The 17,733-nt window shown below is 41.5% G+C and overlaps 1 protein-coding gene across 5 annotated transcripts in view; it reads left to right on the top strand.

Annotated features, from left to right (window-relative positions):
- Positions 1-17,733, top strand: part of LOC137955872 (myosin-15) — a 132,283-nt gene that overhangs the window by 67,016 nt on the left and 47,534 nt on the right. For all 5 annotated transcript variants that reach the window (XR_011113188.1, XR_011113189.1, XM_068803055.1 and 2 more), the window contains 3 exons: positions 1,411-1,530; positions 2,134-2,232; positions 12,134-12,355. Coding sequence is in view for 3 of the 5 variants with exons in the window: in XM_068803055.1 (XP_068659156.1) it covers positions 1,411-1,530; positions 2,134-2,232; positions 12,134-12,355 (441 nt within the window). In the remaining 2 variants the exon portion in view is untranslated. The remainder of the gene's footprint in view (positions 1-1,410; positions 1,531-2,133; positions 2,233-12,133; positions 12,356-17,733) is intronic.

Below are 17,733 nucleotides of genomic sequence, written 5' to 3'. Positions count from 1 at the left end.
CACTTAGTCGTTTGCAAATAACGGGTTTTTTAGATGTTATCGGGTTCGAGTTGGATAGAAACTTTGGATATTGTGTGTATGTGGGAGGTAACTTATTGACTTGGAAGAGCAAGAAGCACGAGGTAGTTGCTCATTCAAGAGCAGAGGCCGAGTATAGAGCAATGACTCTTATGGTAAGTGCACTTTTGTTGGTGAAATGTTTGTTGAAAGAATTGGGGCTTCCTACTAAATATGCTATGACGATGTGCTGTGACAATCAAGTCACTATCTTCATTGCAAGCGATCGTGTATTTTATGAATAGACTAAACATAGGGGTAGATTGTCACTTTATCAAAGATGTTGTGATGAGTGGAGCCGTGGTCACTCTCTATGTCAAGACTATAGATCAACTTGGTGATGTTTTTACTAAAGCTTTGGGAAAATGAGATGTGATGTTTTCTATCACGTTGGGGCATATAAGCTCCAGCTTCAAGGGGATGATTAAAGTTGTTAGTATCAAAATTTGGTCATTTTACATACATGTATTCTCCACCTAGGGGTAGATAATGTTTACCTAGTTGTAGTAGATGTTAGGGTAAATTTTCAGTTTTATATGTATTATGTTCTTTGAGATGTACATAGATAATTGTTCTATCCTTGTATACATTAGTCACTTCAGTGACCTATTGAATGAAAGGAGGAGGTCATAATCCTCCTTGAGAACAGTACCATTGATTGCAATACTTCTGTATCTTCTTATTTTCTACTCTTTTTCATTTTTCTTCTTTGTTTCACCTCTGTTTTTTTTTTTTTGAAACAGTGATAATTTTGTTTGTCCTTTTTCTATTATTTTTACTTGGAAAGTTTCTACATTGAGAAGTGTCCAAGAAAGTGATTTAATTATAAGGTTGAACAATAGGCCTCCTAAGTGGCTAGTCATTTTGGGACGGACTCGGGTTCAACTAACAGTGCAGTAGGTGGTATGTGTGGGCCGAGGCCTTGAGTGTGCTCCCTAGGTTATTTGTGTTATGAGGTGAGAACCAGATTGCTTGTGTGTTGTGGACAGTCGTAGGCCTGTTATGTCTAAAGCCTAGACGTGTGAGAGAGTAGAGTGGAAAAAAAGTTCCACATTCAAAAGTGTTAAAGAAATGATTTTATTATAAGGTTGAGCAATAGGAATCTTAAGTAGTTAGTCATTTTGGGATGGAATTGGGCTCAACCCAACAGATTTCTTTGATATTCATTGTTGGTGAAAATGTTTTAGGATGTTTATAACCTTTTTGCTGATTTATGCTTCTTGGTTGTCCTTTTTTGTTTTTTTTTTTTTTTTTTTGAAAAACTTCTTCGTTGCCCTTCATGAAGTAAATTTGTTTAATCCTCTGATTTTATTTTTATTGTTCTGGGTGCTTTCATCCATTACTTTGGGCTAGACCTTGTGGAGAATGCGGAAAGTACAGAGAATTTTCCAGCAATACCGTTATAGTATCATAGCTGTACAATGTGCTTGGCGAATGAAGCTGGCAAAAAGAGAACTTAGGAGGCTTAAACAGGTACGAATGACTTCCATGAATGCGTTTACTTGGTTTTTCTCCTGCATATTTTGTTTTTTTTCACACTGGTTTTGGAGATGCTATATAAAGTTTTATTTGATTTTTCAACATTAACAATGAATATATTTTATTTTTAATTGAAACAGTTATCTGAGTTGTGGGTTTCTTCTTTCTTATGTTTTAATGGGAAATAAACATTATTTTGTCAGCCTGGAGTATTTTCGTTATGGTTGCCTTTTCTGTTATGCTATTAGTTATGTATGTTGCAACTAATATGTATGTTGCAACTAATGTAATTTGGGTTATGGTCTTTGCTGTTACATATTCTTTTTTTGGGTTGTAAGTTTTTTTTTTTTTTTAAATGATGCTGAATTTTATTAAGAGAACTCAAACGACCATATTACAAGAGGGGAAGCCTTCATGTAAGTTTGTTTCTTGCTACTTCTTATGTGTATTTGATGTTCTTTTCACGTGTCTTCTCTTGCTGGGCTCATATTTTGGCTGGCCTTTGTTTCGTTCTTTGTTGTAATTTTTCTTCTTGTTCATTGAAATTCTTCTTCTTTTTAAAAAAAATAAAAAAGATAATTTGGGTTGTTAATTCAGGGGGCAAATGAAGCTGGTGCGTTGCGTGCTGCGAAGAGTAAGTTGGAGAAGCAATTGGAAGATCTCATGTGGCGTCTGGATTTGGAAAAGAGAATGCGGGTATTTTTTTGTTGTCTTAACAATCCTGAATTGCATTTTAGAAAAAAAAAATTCTGAATGGATATTTTCTGAATTAATAAGTTCTATTGTTCAGGGATGTGGACTGGTTTCTTGATTGTTCGATCGGCATGTCTTCTATTTATTTATTTTTGGTTTGTAACCTTAAAAAAATGTTGAAGAGTTCTCTTTTGGATGAGTGAACATTATCTGTGTCAATTTTTTTAGAGACGACCCTTTGGCCCAGATTGGCATTACTCTTCATTATCTTGTCCTAGGAGATACTTAGACTTTTGTATTGGCATTACTCACAGTGCTCTCTGCAGCTCTGGTCAGGCCCCTGGAGATTCTGTTTTTGCACGGTTCGACGAGGTGGACGCGCAGAATTCTGCATTTCACAGCACAGAGAGCACACAACGATGGGCCCCATAGCCATTCCTGAGGCCACCAACTCCGGACACAACTCGCCTGTGCCATCCGGCATTTCCTCCCCCCACTGCCTAGCACCGGACCCCCTCATCCACCTGATTACCCCCCTCTGCTCTTGACCCCAAAAACAGCCTTCGCCACCCTCTACCCAACACCCACCCCAGCAAACCCTCCAATCCCAATCCAGAAATCTGCCCCGACTTCAGACTCTGTCCATCCACCTCATGCACCTTACACCTCACAAAATCAAAACCCCCCTGCCACCCACTTGGGCCAAATCCATTTCAATCCCCCCAAACCTGTTCCGCCTCGGCATCAATTGTCTCCTCTGTGCTGCATTGGTCATCTCCGGCACTCCTTCGACAGAGGGCCAATGCATCTCGGATTTGTTCACTTGCCAACTGCGTCTGGACTACTCCCCTCTGGCATCTTATCTATGCTCGGGTGAGTGGATTGTTTCGTTCCGATCAATTGGCAATTGCTGGATGGCATCCCGGCTCCCTGCTTCAGCCACTATCACTTCTATCTGGGACTGGAACCCTTCCTTGCAGCAACGAGGCCTCGGTCACTGGGTCCAAATTACGGGCTTCCCACTTGAGCTTTGGGACGAAAGCATCTTTGGCCTCATTGCCAGCCAATTTGGTACCTTAGTCAGGTTGGACAGAAGCACCGCTGAACGTTGGCGATTTGACCGTGCCCGGCTCTTCATCTGTCTGAGTTGTGTCCAATCCGGGACAACCTTCCTCTGGCTTGATGCCAGCTGAACACCCCTGTGGCTCAGTATCACATTTGGAAATCTTGTGGGAGACTTTGTCTCTCTCACTGGTGGCAGCAGCAGCAACACATCCCCAGGCCAGCTCTAGCCCGATCCACGACCAGCACACTGCAGTTTGCTTGGCAGGCCAGCAGCCCCCCTTCCCTTATACCTTTGGTAGCCTATTCCGTCAACCCCCCACATGGCACCACATCGATATCTGGACCCCTTTGCCACTTGGCCCCCTTTTTTCCCACCCTGTAGCCCCCACTCTTGGGATGGCTATTGGTGCCTGCGCTTCTCAGCCACCCTTATATCACCTGCCCCCCACCCTCCCACTCCTTTATAACCACCCACTCAACCTCCCTCCTGCAACCATAACCCCTTCAAGATCAACCCCCCTCCCCACAACAACCCCCCCTGCCTCCACAATTATTGCCCCACCCATTGCTCAGATAAACCCCCCACTCCCCTGACCCAGTTTCCCTCCTCTATCTGACAGCGAAGATGCCCCCCTCCCCCTACTACGGGTTCTTTGCCTCCAATGGCCACCTATCGGCGCCGCCCTGCTGCCCGTGCCCACTTTCCCCTTCCCAAGGAATTCAGCTGCCCTCCCCATCAGTCGGGGGATATGGTCCTCAGAGATTCTTGTATTCCTCCGCAGATAGATGGAAACCGGCAATTTTACTTGGCTCTACAGACTATGCGAGACTAATTTGATGAGGAAACTTGGAATCGTATCTCCGAACTGGCTAGGGGAATGGGCATGATTTATAGTGACAACCCCTCGGGAGGCAAGACTGCCTTGGGAGTAAGCAAAAAAAGGAACAAATGATTGTAATCTCTTGGAATGTAAGAGGAATTGGTTCCTCTCGAATGCGAGCCATTGTTCGGAATCTCCTATCGAGGAGTCATCCTTCTATTGTGATCCTCCAAGAATCCAAATGTCAAACTCCTTCGGATGCTTTTGTTCATGATCTTTGGTTCTGTAATAACTTGGAATGGTTTGCGATTAATGCAAATGGATCCTCTGGAGGTCTTCTCTTGCTTTAGGAACTCGTCTGTGGTTGAGGTGTTAGATCATTTGATTGGTTCTCACTCTATAGGAATCAAGTGTCGTGACAGATGCACTGGTTTCTCTTGGGGTCTAGCTGGCGTTTATGGTCCCATCTGTTATCGGGAGCGTCGCTCCTTCTGGGTTGAGCTTACCGATCTTTTGACCCACTGGCCCGTACCTTGGCTTCTTACCAGAGATTTCAATGCCATTCGATCCTACAATGAGAAGTCCCCTCCCCTCATAGAATTTCCACCACCATGTGGTAGTTCGCAGATTTTATTAGCATCTTCAAGTTGGAAGAGATTTGTCTCTCTGGCAAGGTGTTCATGTGGTCTAATGGGCAGAGGCCTTGCATCCTATCCAAGATTGATCGCTTCCTTGCCATCGGTGATTGGCTCCAACTCTAAGAGAACACTTGCGGTTCGGTTTTGAGCCTAGCTGACTCTAACCATTGGCCCATTCAAATCGACACCAAACTTGACAAATGGGGCCTAGCCCTGTTCAGGTTTGATAACTCTTGGCTGACTGAGAAGCTCTTTGTTGATAGCATCACATCCTGGTCCCTCTCGTGCAAGCTGAAGCATCTTAAGGGGGGTTAGTCTACAAAGAACTTGAATTGAAGTGAAGAATTGAATTGAACTTAAATGAATTGATTCAACTTCAACTCATCTTTGGGTGTTAGTGTAGACGAGTTCAAGTGCTCTAGAAAACAAATTCCAGTGTTAGTGCCCCCAAATAAAAAGTATGATATGAAGAAGAGAATGGGTAACCTTTTATAATATACTTAAATAGAATATATACCTAAACAGATAATTAACCAAAATAAACATGGTTACTACAGTTATAAGTGATTTAACGTGTAGTATTAGAATATATTAATATCCTAATTAATGAAAAATTATATTATATTACTTAATGATTATAGTTTATTATAAATTAAAACAATAATTACATGTGACTAGAATAAATTATTTAAAAAAAAAATTTAAAAATAACATAAGTGAATATAATAAATAAATAAATTATTTTTTAATAACATAAGATATAGTTTAACATTAAAACTCATTAGTTTAACATAAGATCGCGGGGGGAGAGGTGAAGGAGCAACGCGCGTCGCGCGCTTCAATTGGTTGATTCGCAAAATAGGTATGAATCAGCTTTCCCCGATTTTTGCCTGAGCGAATGAAGTTGTGTAATCTCACTTCAATGTAATTCATTCTACACTAACGCCATTATTTAATGAACTAAGTAATGCGGGGGGAATTCATTCCACTTCATTGTGGACTAACCCCCCCTAAAGAAAAACTTTAAGTTTTGGTCCTCGGAGCGTCGCATCAATGCCACCTCTCACAAATCCTCTCTACAATCTCAGATTGCCGCCCTTGATGTGATTGAGGAGCAAAGGTTACTAACCTATTCGGAATTCTCCGGCCGAATCTCCCTGCAATGCAAGTTCTAGAGTCTTTTTCACATCGGAAGGATTTAGTGGAAGCAAAAGGCCCGCTTCAAGTGGTTGGCTGAGGGTGATGCCAACACAAAGTTCTTCCATGCAATTGCCTCGGCCCGGTGCAGGACTAATTGGGTTACTTCCTTGTCTATTGACAATTAAGTAACCTCGGATAGGACCTCTATTACTAATGCTCTTCTTAGTTTTTTTGCAGATCTTTACAGTGAGGAGCACCACCATTGCCCCCGCCTGACTAGGCTCCATTTCTCTTCAATTTCTCCCACCTTGGCGGCCTTCATTGAGCTTCCCTTCTCGGATTTGGAGATGAAGATGCGGTATTAGGTCTCCCTCGAGATAAGGCCCCGGGGTTTGATGGGTGCAACAGGGAATTTTATAGAATTTGCTGGCCTACCCTGAGATCGGACATTATTTCCATGGTCAACAGTTTTTATATTCGTGGAATCACCTTCTAGAGTGTTGGTGCCTCTCTTATTACCTCTTCTTGGTACCTAAGAAAGCTAGCGTTGAGCATCCTCTTGACTTCAGGCCGATCAGCCTTGTCTCAAGTCTGTACAAAATCATTGCTCGTATCCTGGCTCGTTGTCGCAAGGTTATTCTTCCCACCATCATCCACAGGGGTTAAAGTGCTTTCATTAGAGGTCCGGACATCCTCGATACAGCAATGGCTGCTCACGAGATTATCGACCACTTTACCAAACTGCACTATCGAGGTTTGTCCTCAAGCTCGATCTCGAGAAGGCCTTTGATCGGGTGAGCTGGTCTCTTCTGGATGACATTATGCATCACATGGGCTTCAGAGCCAGATGGAGAATTTGGATTCGCAGTTGCATCTCCTCGACTTCTTACTCTCTGCTCTTGCATGGCACAGTCTGCGGTTTCTACCTGGGTTCTCCTGGCATTCGTCAAGGAGACTCCCTCTTCCCACTCCTCTTCAACATTATTGTTGAGTACCTGTCATCTATGTTCTACTCTGCTCCTAGTATCAATTTGCTCGAGGCCATTTCTGACCAGAGTTGTTTTGACATTCCCTTGCTCCAGTTTGTAGATGACACTATCTGTTTTGGTGTTGGTACGCATGATCAGATCTGCAACATTAAGGCCGTCCTTGGCCTATTTGAGATCACTTCTGGTCAGAAGGTTAACTGGGGGAAGACAACCATCATGGGCTATTATATTGAGCCTTCCATTTTTCAACACATGGCAGACACTCTAGGTTGCTCAGTTGTAGTTACTCCTTCTCAGTACCTGGGTCTTCCTCTTATTGACTGTAGGTTCAAGATGGGATTATGGGCCCCGTTCATTGAGCGGCGACTATCCACTTGGAAGGGTAGGATGCTATCTAAGGTGGGCAAAATGACTCTCCTCAATTCGTGCCTTGTTGGTATCCCAAACTATTTTCTCTCTTTCCTACCATGCCCCGTCTTCACCAGTTGGTGCATTGGCACTAGAACCAAATTTCGTTACCACCTTGTCAATTGGGATGATGTTTGTATGCCGAAGTCTGTGGGCGGACTTGGGATCAGACACACCAAGGAGATGGGTTAGGCCTTGCTCCTTAAATGGTTTTGGAAACTCAAATCCCCCTCGGAAGCCTCCTGGAAGCCTATGGTGGCCTCAAAGCTTCAGCGTCTTGGTGATAGATGGATAATTGATGGCAACAGACGCCACCTCTCCTATCTGGAAGGCCATGTTTCATCTATTTGCCACATTTCGTGATGCTATTAGGTTCTTCCTTGGAGATGGCTCTAGCCTTCGCTTTTGGAAGGATTGGTGGTCGGGCGATGGTCCTCTTGCCTCTTCCCACCCTGTTCTCTTTCAGATCACCTTTTGTTGTGACCTCTTGGTCTTTGATGCGAGGAGGAACGGCTCATGGGATCTCCGTTTGAGACGAGGCCTTACTGATGTGGAGGCTATATCTGCTTGTGATATATTTGATGGTCTTGACAGTGTTAGGATTCCACCCCTGGCGATTGGCTCGCTGATGACAGCGGACGCTTCTTTATCTCCTCGGCCTATCATCACCTTATGGGTTGGACACAGCCTCTTGCCCCTCTCCAGGCAGCTTTTGCTTGGAGGCTCTTGGCTCCTCCAAAGGTGATTTTTTTTTCATTTGGAGTGCCTGCCGCAACAGGATTCTCACTGCTGAAAATCTTATCAAACGTGGAAACACTGCTTTTGACCCTCTTTGGTCCCTTTGTGGGGTGGAAGCCGAGACCATCAGTCACCTTCTCCTCCACTGTGCTTTTACCTGGAAGGTCTGGACCTCTATGATTGACAAGATAGGCCTAAGTTTCTGCATCCCCCCTGACTTGAGCACCATGTGCCATTTCTCATCTGGCACTCGGCTCCCTAGCCTTGTTAAGCTTCTGTTAGCTGCTTGCGTTGCTTACATTCCATGGTGCCTTTGGACTAAAAGGAATTCCAGACGGTTTAATCGTACCTCGAGCTCTGCCACTAAGGTGATCTGCACTGCTACAGGGTCTTATTTCTACATGGATTTGCACTCAAAAAATGTCCATTCCCTCAGCGACCCGCCAAGTTGATATTTGGAAGCAGCCCCCCACCCACCTGGATATTACAAGCTCAACTTTGATGGCAACACTTTTTGGAACCCGGGTTTGGCTGGCTTTCCACCGGCCGGATATTACAAGCTCAACTTTGACGACAACGCTTTTGGGAACCCGGGTTTGGCTGGTTTTTTTGGGGGGGGGGGGGGGGGGGGGGGGGTATTTTTGGTCCTGGAGGAACTGTTATTATGTCATACTCTGGTCCACTCGGCGTTGCGGACTCGACCGCTAGTGAGTTCTTTGGCCTCCTCCACGGGCTTCACATCTACTAGGATCGCTTCAGTGGTCCACTGATCGTGGAGGGTGACCTCAAAGTGGTCATTGGCTGGTGCTCCATTGCCTCCTTCCCCCTGTGGCGTAACTGGCAGCTTTTACTTGATATTGTGGATATTGTTTCTACTACCTCTTGTACTTGGTCCTATGTTCTTAGATCAGCCAATTTGGCTACTGATTTATGTGCCAAGTTGGGTCCCTCCTTGCAATCTCTTGTTGTTAGGGGAGGCCTCCCTTGATGTACTCTTTGACAAAGATTTCTAGGTGAATAAAGGCTTATGAGAACAGCCAACAGAGTTGCTGGAGAGAGCGGCAATGGCCACCACTGAAGGCTGACGGAACAGCCTAGAACAAGAGCTCCAAGCTCTGAGTTTGCATGGACAGAAAGACCACCAAAGGAAGCTGACGGCACAGCCAAGAACAAGAGCTCCAAACTCTGAGTTCCGTGGACAGAAACACCACCACAAGAGCTTGACAGAACAGCCAAGGACAAGTGCTCCAAGCTTTGAGTTCACCGTGAACAGGAAGACACGAGGGAGGCTGGAAAAAATGGGAAGAGAGAAAAACGGGAGTGCTGCTTCCCTCGCTTTTCTATTTAAACGTAGGGTTAGGTCAATTACAATACAGCCCATGGGCTAAATACAATACAACCCAGCCCAACAAATCCCTTTCTAATTAACCTATATACATGTAATTATCTATACAACAAATGTTAACATAAATCCTATCTTATATAAATTCCAACGTATGGTAACATCCCCCCCTCAAATTGATGTTGGGAAGTCAAACAACAACAATTTACCAACCAGAAATTTTTTGCCGGGGTTGAGATATTGCTTTAGTGAAGACATTAGCCACTTGAAGATTCGAAGAGATGCATAGAAGAGATATTACCTGACGCTCCAAGGTATCGCGGATAGAATGACAGGCAACCTCAATGTGCTTGTTGCACTCATGGAAAGCAGGGTTGGTAGTTATTTGAATAGCACTCGTGTTATCTGCATGGAGAGGTATAGAGGTAGTCTGAGGAAATTGAAGCTCAGGAAGAAGACCGCGCAGCCATATAATTTCAGAACACGCAGTAGACATGGCATGATACTCGGCCTCAGTAGAGGACTTGGGACACCCGGTCTTGTTTCTTACATTTCCAAGAAATCAATGCATCCTCATTCATAAGTTCTTCATGTGTCCCCATGTGTAAACTTGTTTTTGGAAAGTTTCTTTTCAATGTATGAGGAGGGCTTGTCACCAAGCAGCAGTTAGTCCCCTTAATCTACTTGCATCCATATGAGCTTTGACTTCCGGCCAAAAATTTATAAATTTCGAACACATTGTCAATAACATAAGTCTGATCTCACCACCTTTTTGTTCACCATTAAAATCAAAGATTTCCTCTTTAAAAATAGAATGCTATTTGATATATGGAGTATCTTGGGAGCCCTTTTCAACAAAATTATCGTCATGATTTTGCTCATAAATCAATTTACTTTGATGTGAACCTTTCATTGGTGATGGGTGGGTAGCTTGGATCTAGTGCTAGAGGGGAAATTCATTCCACTCATTTATCTTTGACTTGAGAACTTCTAGCTCCATAAAATTTTGTTAGTAATTGAAGAATCAAGTCAAAAATTGTTTTCCATCTCCTATTGTAACTCCTCTTAAGCTTTTTTGACTTTTCATAGGGGATTTTGCTTTGATTTGATTCCATGCTTTCAATGCAAGAAATGAGACCTACAATTTCCTTGACTTGTTTGAAGGATGAATTTGACCTGAAACACAAACCATAACTCTGGTACCAATTGATGAAGCACAATGGTTTAGATTCTAGGCATCATGAAATTGAATGCTTCCTCTAGAGCTTGGATCACCTTGATTTCAGCACAATTAAGAAAACTACAATGTGGATTCAAGTTTCACAGGTAAAACCTGAAGGACAAAAAGTAGCTTTCTGTAGCTATTAAGAAAAATAGAAAAATAGAGAAAAAAAACCAAGCATAAGTTATCCAAAAGAATAAAAACCAGAACTTTATTCAATAGAAAAAGAATTAATTTTTGTTTTACACATGAAGGCCTTGTATAGGCTTATAAATGAATTGGTAGGTTGAGTTTGGTTTCAATCCAAAATGACTAGCCAGTTAAGAGGCCTATTGCTCAATTTTATAACCAATTAACGTTTTTGAACACTTTCTAATGTGAAACTTTTTCCTACTCAAACCCCCCTTCTCATGCTTGGGCTTACACAAAACGGGCCTGACATGTAAACACAATATGGACCACAAACCATACTAGTGACTTGGTTCTCTCCTCATGGAGCCCACAATACACGAATAATTCGGGAGTACAAATTGGGCCTCTGGCCCATGCATACAACCTGTACTGATACCATTGTTAGGTTGATCCTTGTTCAATCCCAAATTTTCTTTTGAAAGTTCCATCCCAAACTTACTAGCCTCTTGGGAGACCTATTTCTCAACCTTATTAAACAAGAACTTTTCTTAACATTTTTCAATATGTGACATTTTCCCACTCAACATGAATAAAATGAGAAACTATTATGCTGTCTATAGGAAATAAACTCTAATTAGGACTTTATAAATCTAGTTCTACTTGCTGGAAAAGAAGCTTAAAATAGAAATGGTTTTTAACTAAAAAGATTTGCTAACTTTAGGTTGTACAAATTTGGAGACAGACCCAAGCAGAAAACAGGAATCCACTACTAGAGAAAACTTCTAGGTGGAGCTTTTAACTAAAACAGCCAGTTGATATTTGAGTGATTCTTCCCATAAAATCAGCAAGTTGCTTATCCCTTAAACGTCTAATTTCTGCAAGCTTGGAACTGGGAAATGCAGTTCAGAGGACCTTTCTAATTTAGGATTTCCTATTCTTGGAACTTGTCCTAAATTTGGAAATTTAGGCTTTTTATTTGATTCTTTTCTTCTTTCTTCTTCCATAAACATGAACGGCTTTCTTTTGTTTAGTTACTCTCTTAAGACATGCACAGTTACATCAATACCCGTATATTTAAGTTTACACTGAAGGGGCTGTTGGTTAAGTGAATGAAATACTCCCAACTGTCACTATACTCTTCTAACATGACTTTTTCCATATGGTTTAAAAAATGCCACTTACATGTGATTTTCAAAAAAACTATGGCTTGATGTCAATGATGTCATCCTTCTCTATTTCATATGTAGCCTTTGAACAAGATGCTTTCTGGATACTGTTATATACATGCATGATTTTCTTTTTTTGATAATATTGAGAATCTTATACATGGAACAATATGGAATGAAAAATTTGAACAAGTTCTGTTTATCGATAGATTCTGATGTCACAAACCAAAATCTTAACTGCAGTTATCCAATGAGGAAGCAAGGCAAGTTGAAAGTTTGAAGCTTCATAAACAACTGGGATTCTTACATGTTGAATTGGAGGCGGCTCAATTGGCTAGTCTTAAAGAATGTGATAAGAACATCTTACTGCAAAATCAGTTAGAAGCATCAATCAAAGAAAAGGAGGTCCTTGAGAAAAAACTCCATGAAATGGTAGTGCTGATGAAGGAGAAGGACCTTTTAAAGGTAAAAGTTAGTTTTTAAATAGTGTTTAATTGGTTTACTTCAATTGATTAATCTATCACCTTTTCATGATCTTCTTCCTGGGTTGAGGATATTTTGTCAATTTCTTACCTCTCCTCTTGTTGTGCAAGGAAACTCAGCTGTTTTTATTAGTTGTGGTTTACTTCAGCAAGAAGACCAACTTGGTGTTTACCTTCTTCCTATGTGTGGATTTTCTGTTTATGTGTTGATAGAACAGTTGTTTGGACTTGTGTTCTGTGAAGTGCTAATCCTATAGTGGATTCATTAGCTAGGAAAGGAGTCTCCTCCAACATATTGTTGTCGGAAAGTCATTCTTTACATACAAGCTGGTGTTATGTTTTTTTTTGTTTTCTTTGGGCTGGTTTATGCTGCTTGTGTTTCTCTTGAATATATTTTTTTTGAAAATGCTTATTAATTTTCGTATCTTCTTCACGTTTGTTCCATTTTCCTTTCAAGTAGGTTGTAGCCTTTTTGTTTTTGTAATTCCTGTATATTGTCATAATTTCTAATGAATCTGTCATCTTCAAATCTTCCATAAAAAGAAAATTACACCATTTTAAAAACTAATTGTATTGACTGCACGATTATTAAGCCTCTTTGAAAATGTTTGAACAATCTCAAATAATATTCTTACTTTATGGTTTTGGGGAACTTGAGCTGAAAATTCGGGACAAAAATATTGGTCAAAATTGGGGTGCTGCGGGAGTCTATGGGCCCTCCAGATACTGTGAACGAAGTGCTTTCTGGAATGAACTTAACAACTTCACTCTGCTATAGCTCGTCTCTTGGTTATGGTTTGCGATTTTTGTTAAGTTGGGTCCAAGGCCTATCCCAAAATGACTGGCCAACTTAGGAAACCTCTTTCCCATCTAATAAACTCACGATCTTTGTACTCATTAATCCATGTGGGACTATTCCTTAACGCTCCCCCTCATGTGTAGACCCTCTTTTGTGGCTCTACAAATGGATAATTTAGGAGTAAGCAGTTTAGGTGTAGGCCTTCTTTTGTGTCTCTACAAGTGGATAGTTTAGGTGTAAGCCCTCTTTTTGTGGCTCTACAAGTAGATAGTTTTTAGGTGCAGGCTCACATATGAGTACCTGCTCTGATACCATGTTAAGTTGGGTTCAAGGCCTATCCCAAAATGATTAGCCAACTTAGGAAACCTCTTTCCCAACTAATAAACTCACAATCTTTGTACCCACTAATCCATGTGGGACTATTCCTTAACAATTTTAATGCAGTTAGTTTCTGCAATGAGAAAAACCCTCCATATAATCGCATTATCTTTTTTATGCATGCCTTTGCAGATTTTATTGGAATCAATGAGTTGAAGGAAATCAGCATTTCGAGAAAAACATACACACAAAGTCCCATCCTATCCAGATTGGACCATATCCTCGCAAATGGTGATTGGCTCCATCTCTATTAGCAAGTTAGTTTTGGTGTAGGCCTTCTTTTGTGTCTCTACAAGTGGATAGTTTAGGTGTAAGCCCTCTTTTTATGGCTCTAAAAAAAGATAGTTTTTAGATGCAGACTCACATATGAGTACCTACTCTGATACCATGTTAAGTTGGGTCCAAGGCCTATCCCAAAATGATTAGCTAACTTAGGAAACCTCTTTCCCAACTAATAAACTCACGATCTTTGTACCCACTAATCCATGTGGGACTATTCCTTAACAATTTTAATGCAGTTAGTTTCTGCAATGAGAAAAACCCTCCATATAGTCGCATTATCTTTTTTATGCATGCCTTTGCAGATTTTATTGGAATCAATGAGTTGAAGGAAATCAGCATTTCTAGAAAAACATACACACAAAGTCCCATCCTATCCAGATTGGACCATATCCTCGCAAATGGTGATTGGCTCCATCTCTATTAGCAAGTCATTGGGAAGGTCCTTAATCGAGTCGGTTCAGACCACTGGCCTATTCTCCTTGATACCAAAATTGGGCAATGGAAATTTGAAAATTCATGACTATTGGATAAGGACTTTGATTCCCTATTGAATAGCTGGTGGGTTGATCTACAAACCACAGGGCCAAGGCAGTGGCATCTCCTTTGAAGCTTAAGTCACGGAAAGCTAAGCTTTGTTCATGGTCCTCTACTCAACGTGTTGCTGATGTTGGTGAGAAAACCTCTCTTTTAGCCCAAATTGATGTTCTAGATGATTATGAAGAGCAACATGGCTTCTCTCCCACGGGAATTCCGCTATAGAAATCCTTCTTCATAATAAATTCTAAGATATCTCCCACAGTGAAAGTGTTCGGTGGAAGCAACATGCTAGATTTAAATGGTGAAAGGAAGGTAACAACAGTACAAAATTTTTCCATGTTTTTGCTTCGGCCCGTTGGTGGACCAACCAAATTACTTCATTATGTATCCATGATGAAGTAACTTCGGATTGGATCTTAATTACTAATTCTCTTTTTTTTTTTTAAAAAAATGTATATATATTGTTTTTTTTAAATGATTTAACTTCGGAGTTCTAATGGGATCCGAAAAAGATGTATATTTTAATAGAGAAAATTACAAAGGGGGCAGGAGCAAATCCCTAACAACAAGAGATTGAAGGGTTGCTCCAAATTACTTAATTACTAACTCTCTTATTAGCTTTTCGTAGGACTTTACACTTAGGAATGTCTTAATCGACGTATGACCCAAAGCCTTCATTTCACCAAGCTTACTCCTCCGCTTGCCACCTTTATTGAACCCCCTTCTCTGCTTGGGAGATTGAGAATGCTATATTCCGAATGATAGAGCTTTTTGACCTGATGGCTTCAATGGTGAATTCTATGAGAGATGTTGGTTACTTATTAAAGAAGATGTCGTCTCCATGTTCTATTTCTTCTACCATCAGGGCGTTACTTATAGAAGCATTGGGGCTTCCTTTATTACTCTTGTTTCTAAAAAGGAAGTTGCTAAACATCCTCAAGACCTTCGGCCTATCAGCTTGATTTCAAGGCCCTTTAAAGCATTTGCGTGCCTCCTTGCTAATCAGCTTAAGGTAGGCTTGTCGATGGTGATTCATAGGGGACAATCGACCTTTATTAAAAGAAGAAATATCCTTCATTCTGCCACAACAGCTCATGAACTTTTAGATCACTTCAAGAAATCAAGGCATCCAAGCTTTATTCTTAAGTTGGATTTTGAGAAAGCATTTGATTGGGTAAATTGGGATCTTTTTGATAATTTGCTTGATAAGATGGGATTTTGTGTGAAATGGAGGTTTTGGATCAAGAGTTGTGTATCTTATTCCTTGCTCATCAATGAAACGGGCCTGGATATTTCTGGTGCTCTCGGGGGATCAAATAGGGTGACTCTCAATCTTCTTTGCTTTTCAACATCATCTATGATTTATTTAGCAAAGAGTATTGGATGGCTAAGATCAGTCTCAGCCCCACAGGAATATAACATACCTATCTTGCAATTTGCTGATGATACCCTCCTCTTTGGAATTGGTATGATGGAAGAGATTCATAGAACTAAAGCCCTCCTTGGGCTTTTCGAGTTAACTTTTGGCCAGAAAATAAATTGGCAAAAGATGACCCTTATGGGCTATCACATTGATGATGATATTCTCTACTACATTGCCCCTCAGTATGGATGTTCAGTAGCTTCATTACCTACTTCATATCTCGGATTACCTTTGTCTGTTTCCAAACTGAGGCATTATGTCTGGACTCTAGTGCTTGAAAAGTTGGAAAAACGCTTATCTACTTGGAGAGGCCGTCTCTTATCCAAGGTCGGAAGGCTCATATTACTCAATTTGTGCATTATGGGAATCCCGAATTATTTCTTGTCCATCCTGCCTTGTCCTGCTGATGTTTGTCAAAGGATAGAAATCGTTAAGGAATAGATTCCTATGGCGTGGTCCTCGTGGGGACTTTAATTTCCACTTAGTTGGCTGGAATGATATTTGCAAGCCTAAAGCTCAAGGGGTATTGTGAATTCGCCTCTTTAGGAATATGAATAAGGCCTTCTTTTTCATGTGGCTGTGGAAGTTTAACTTCTCCCCTCACTCTGTTTGGTGGCCTATGATTGCTGCTAAGATTGGCTGGGTTGTTGATTGGTGGACTGTTGGATGTTGGCGTCATAAACTTTCACCCCTTTGACGTTCGCTTTATCCCCTCCTCCCTGTCCTCAAAAAAGGAGTTAGATTCTATGCTGGCAGCAGGGATAGATTTCATTTTTGGACGAATTGGTGGACAGATGAATTGTCGTTTTGTAATAGATATGAAGCGCTGATATGATTGAGCACCTGCTGTGCCACTACTCTTGAGGAATCCTGGACAGAAAATGCTTGCTGTAATTTTCATTTGAGAAGGGGATTAAGTGAGACTAAACACCAATAGCCTCTAACTTCCTTGATGAACTTCAGTCGGTCAAGATTCGTAGGTACACACAAGACAAAATTATTTGAATGCATGATGATAGTGGTTTATTCTTGGTCACCTCAACCTATAAATTTCTTAACGGCAGGATGACAACTACGGCTCCTCATGAATGCTACAACATGGCGTCTCACAAGGCCCTTAAAAACTCGTTTTTTCTTCTGTGTGCTCTCTTCAGCAAAATCCTTACTGCGGATAACCTGAGAAGAAGGGGAAATTAGACACTGCTTGCTCTCTGCCCCCATGCAATGGAGTTGATGAAATTGTCAATCACCTTTTATTGCATTGTCCTTTTTCTTGGAGAGTATGGACACACCTTTGTAACTCATATTGGGCTTCAACTTTGTCTCCCAATGGATCTTCTTAGTTCATGCAAAATGATTCTTGGTACTAACATACCAAAACTTGGAAAGATCATTCTTTCAGCTTGCTTAGCTCATATTCCGTGGGGTGTTTGGAAGAAAAGAAACAATAGAAGGCTCCATTCTCGTCCAAACATCCCCCGACATCATCAGATCCAGCATTCTTCCTTGGCGGATTGACGAACTTCACCTCCCTTACACTCCCAAAATCTTCTATCTCAGTCCCCAAACTTGGCTTGTTCATTTCTGAACCCAGCAAGAGTCTTCTGCGGCTCTTGCCATCATACCCTACACCAGCTCAAGCATCATTGGGGTCTCAGAGTGGCTCCCCTCGACACTCTCCAGCTAGTATGGCCAATGGGTCACAATTACAGGGAATCCTGTCGAGCTATGGCAGAACGCGGTCTTTTCGAGAGTCGTGTCTGAGTTTGGCTCTATAATTGCTTTGGACCCACTCACGGAGCACTGATATAGTCTGGATGATACCCGAATCCTCAAAAATCCTCTTCACCCATGTGAAGGGCAATATTTCAGATGCGTTGCGGTGGATAAAGCGCGATACTGGATTCGTATCAGCATCACTGTGATGGATGATTTTAGAGAT

Source organism: Aristolochia californica, unplaced genomic scaffold, assembly GCF_029961685.1.
Source record: "Aristolochia californica isolate CCGP_79_NKW_82.1479 unplaced genomic scaffold, dmAriCali1.0.hap1 SCAF_2, whole genome shotgun sequence".
In the NCBI taxonomy this organism is placed as follows: Eukaryota; Viridiplantae; Streptophyta; class Magnoliopsida; order Piperales; family Aristolochiaceae; genus Aristolochia; species Aristolochia californica.
Note: the sequence above shows the minus strand (reverse complement) of the source record. Positions and strands in the feature narration are given on the sequence as shown.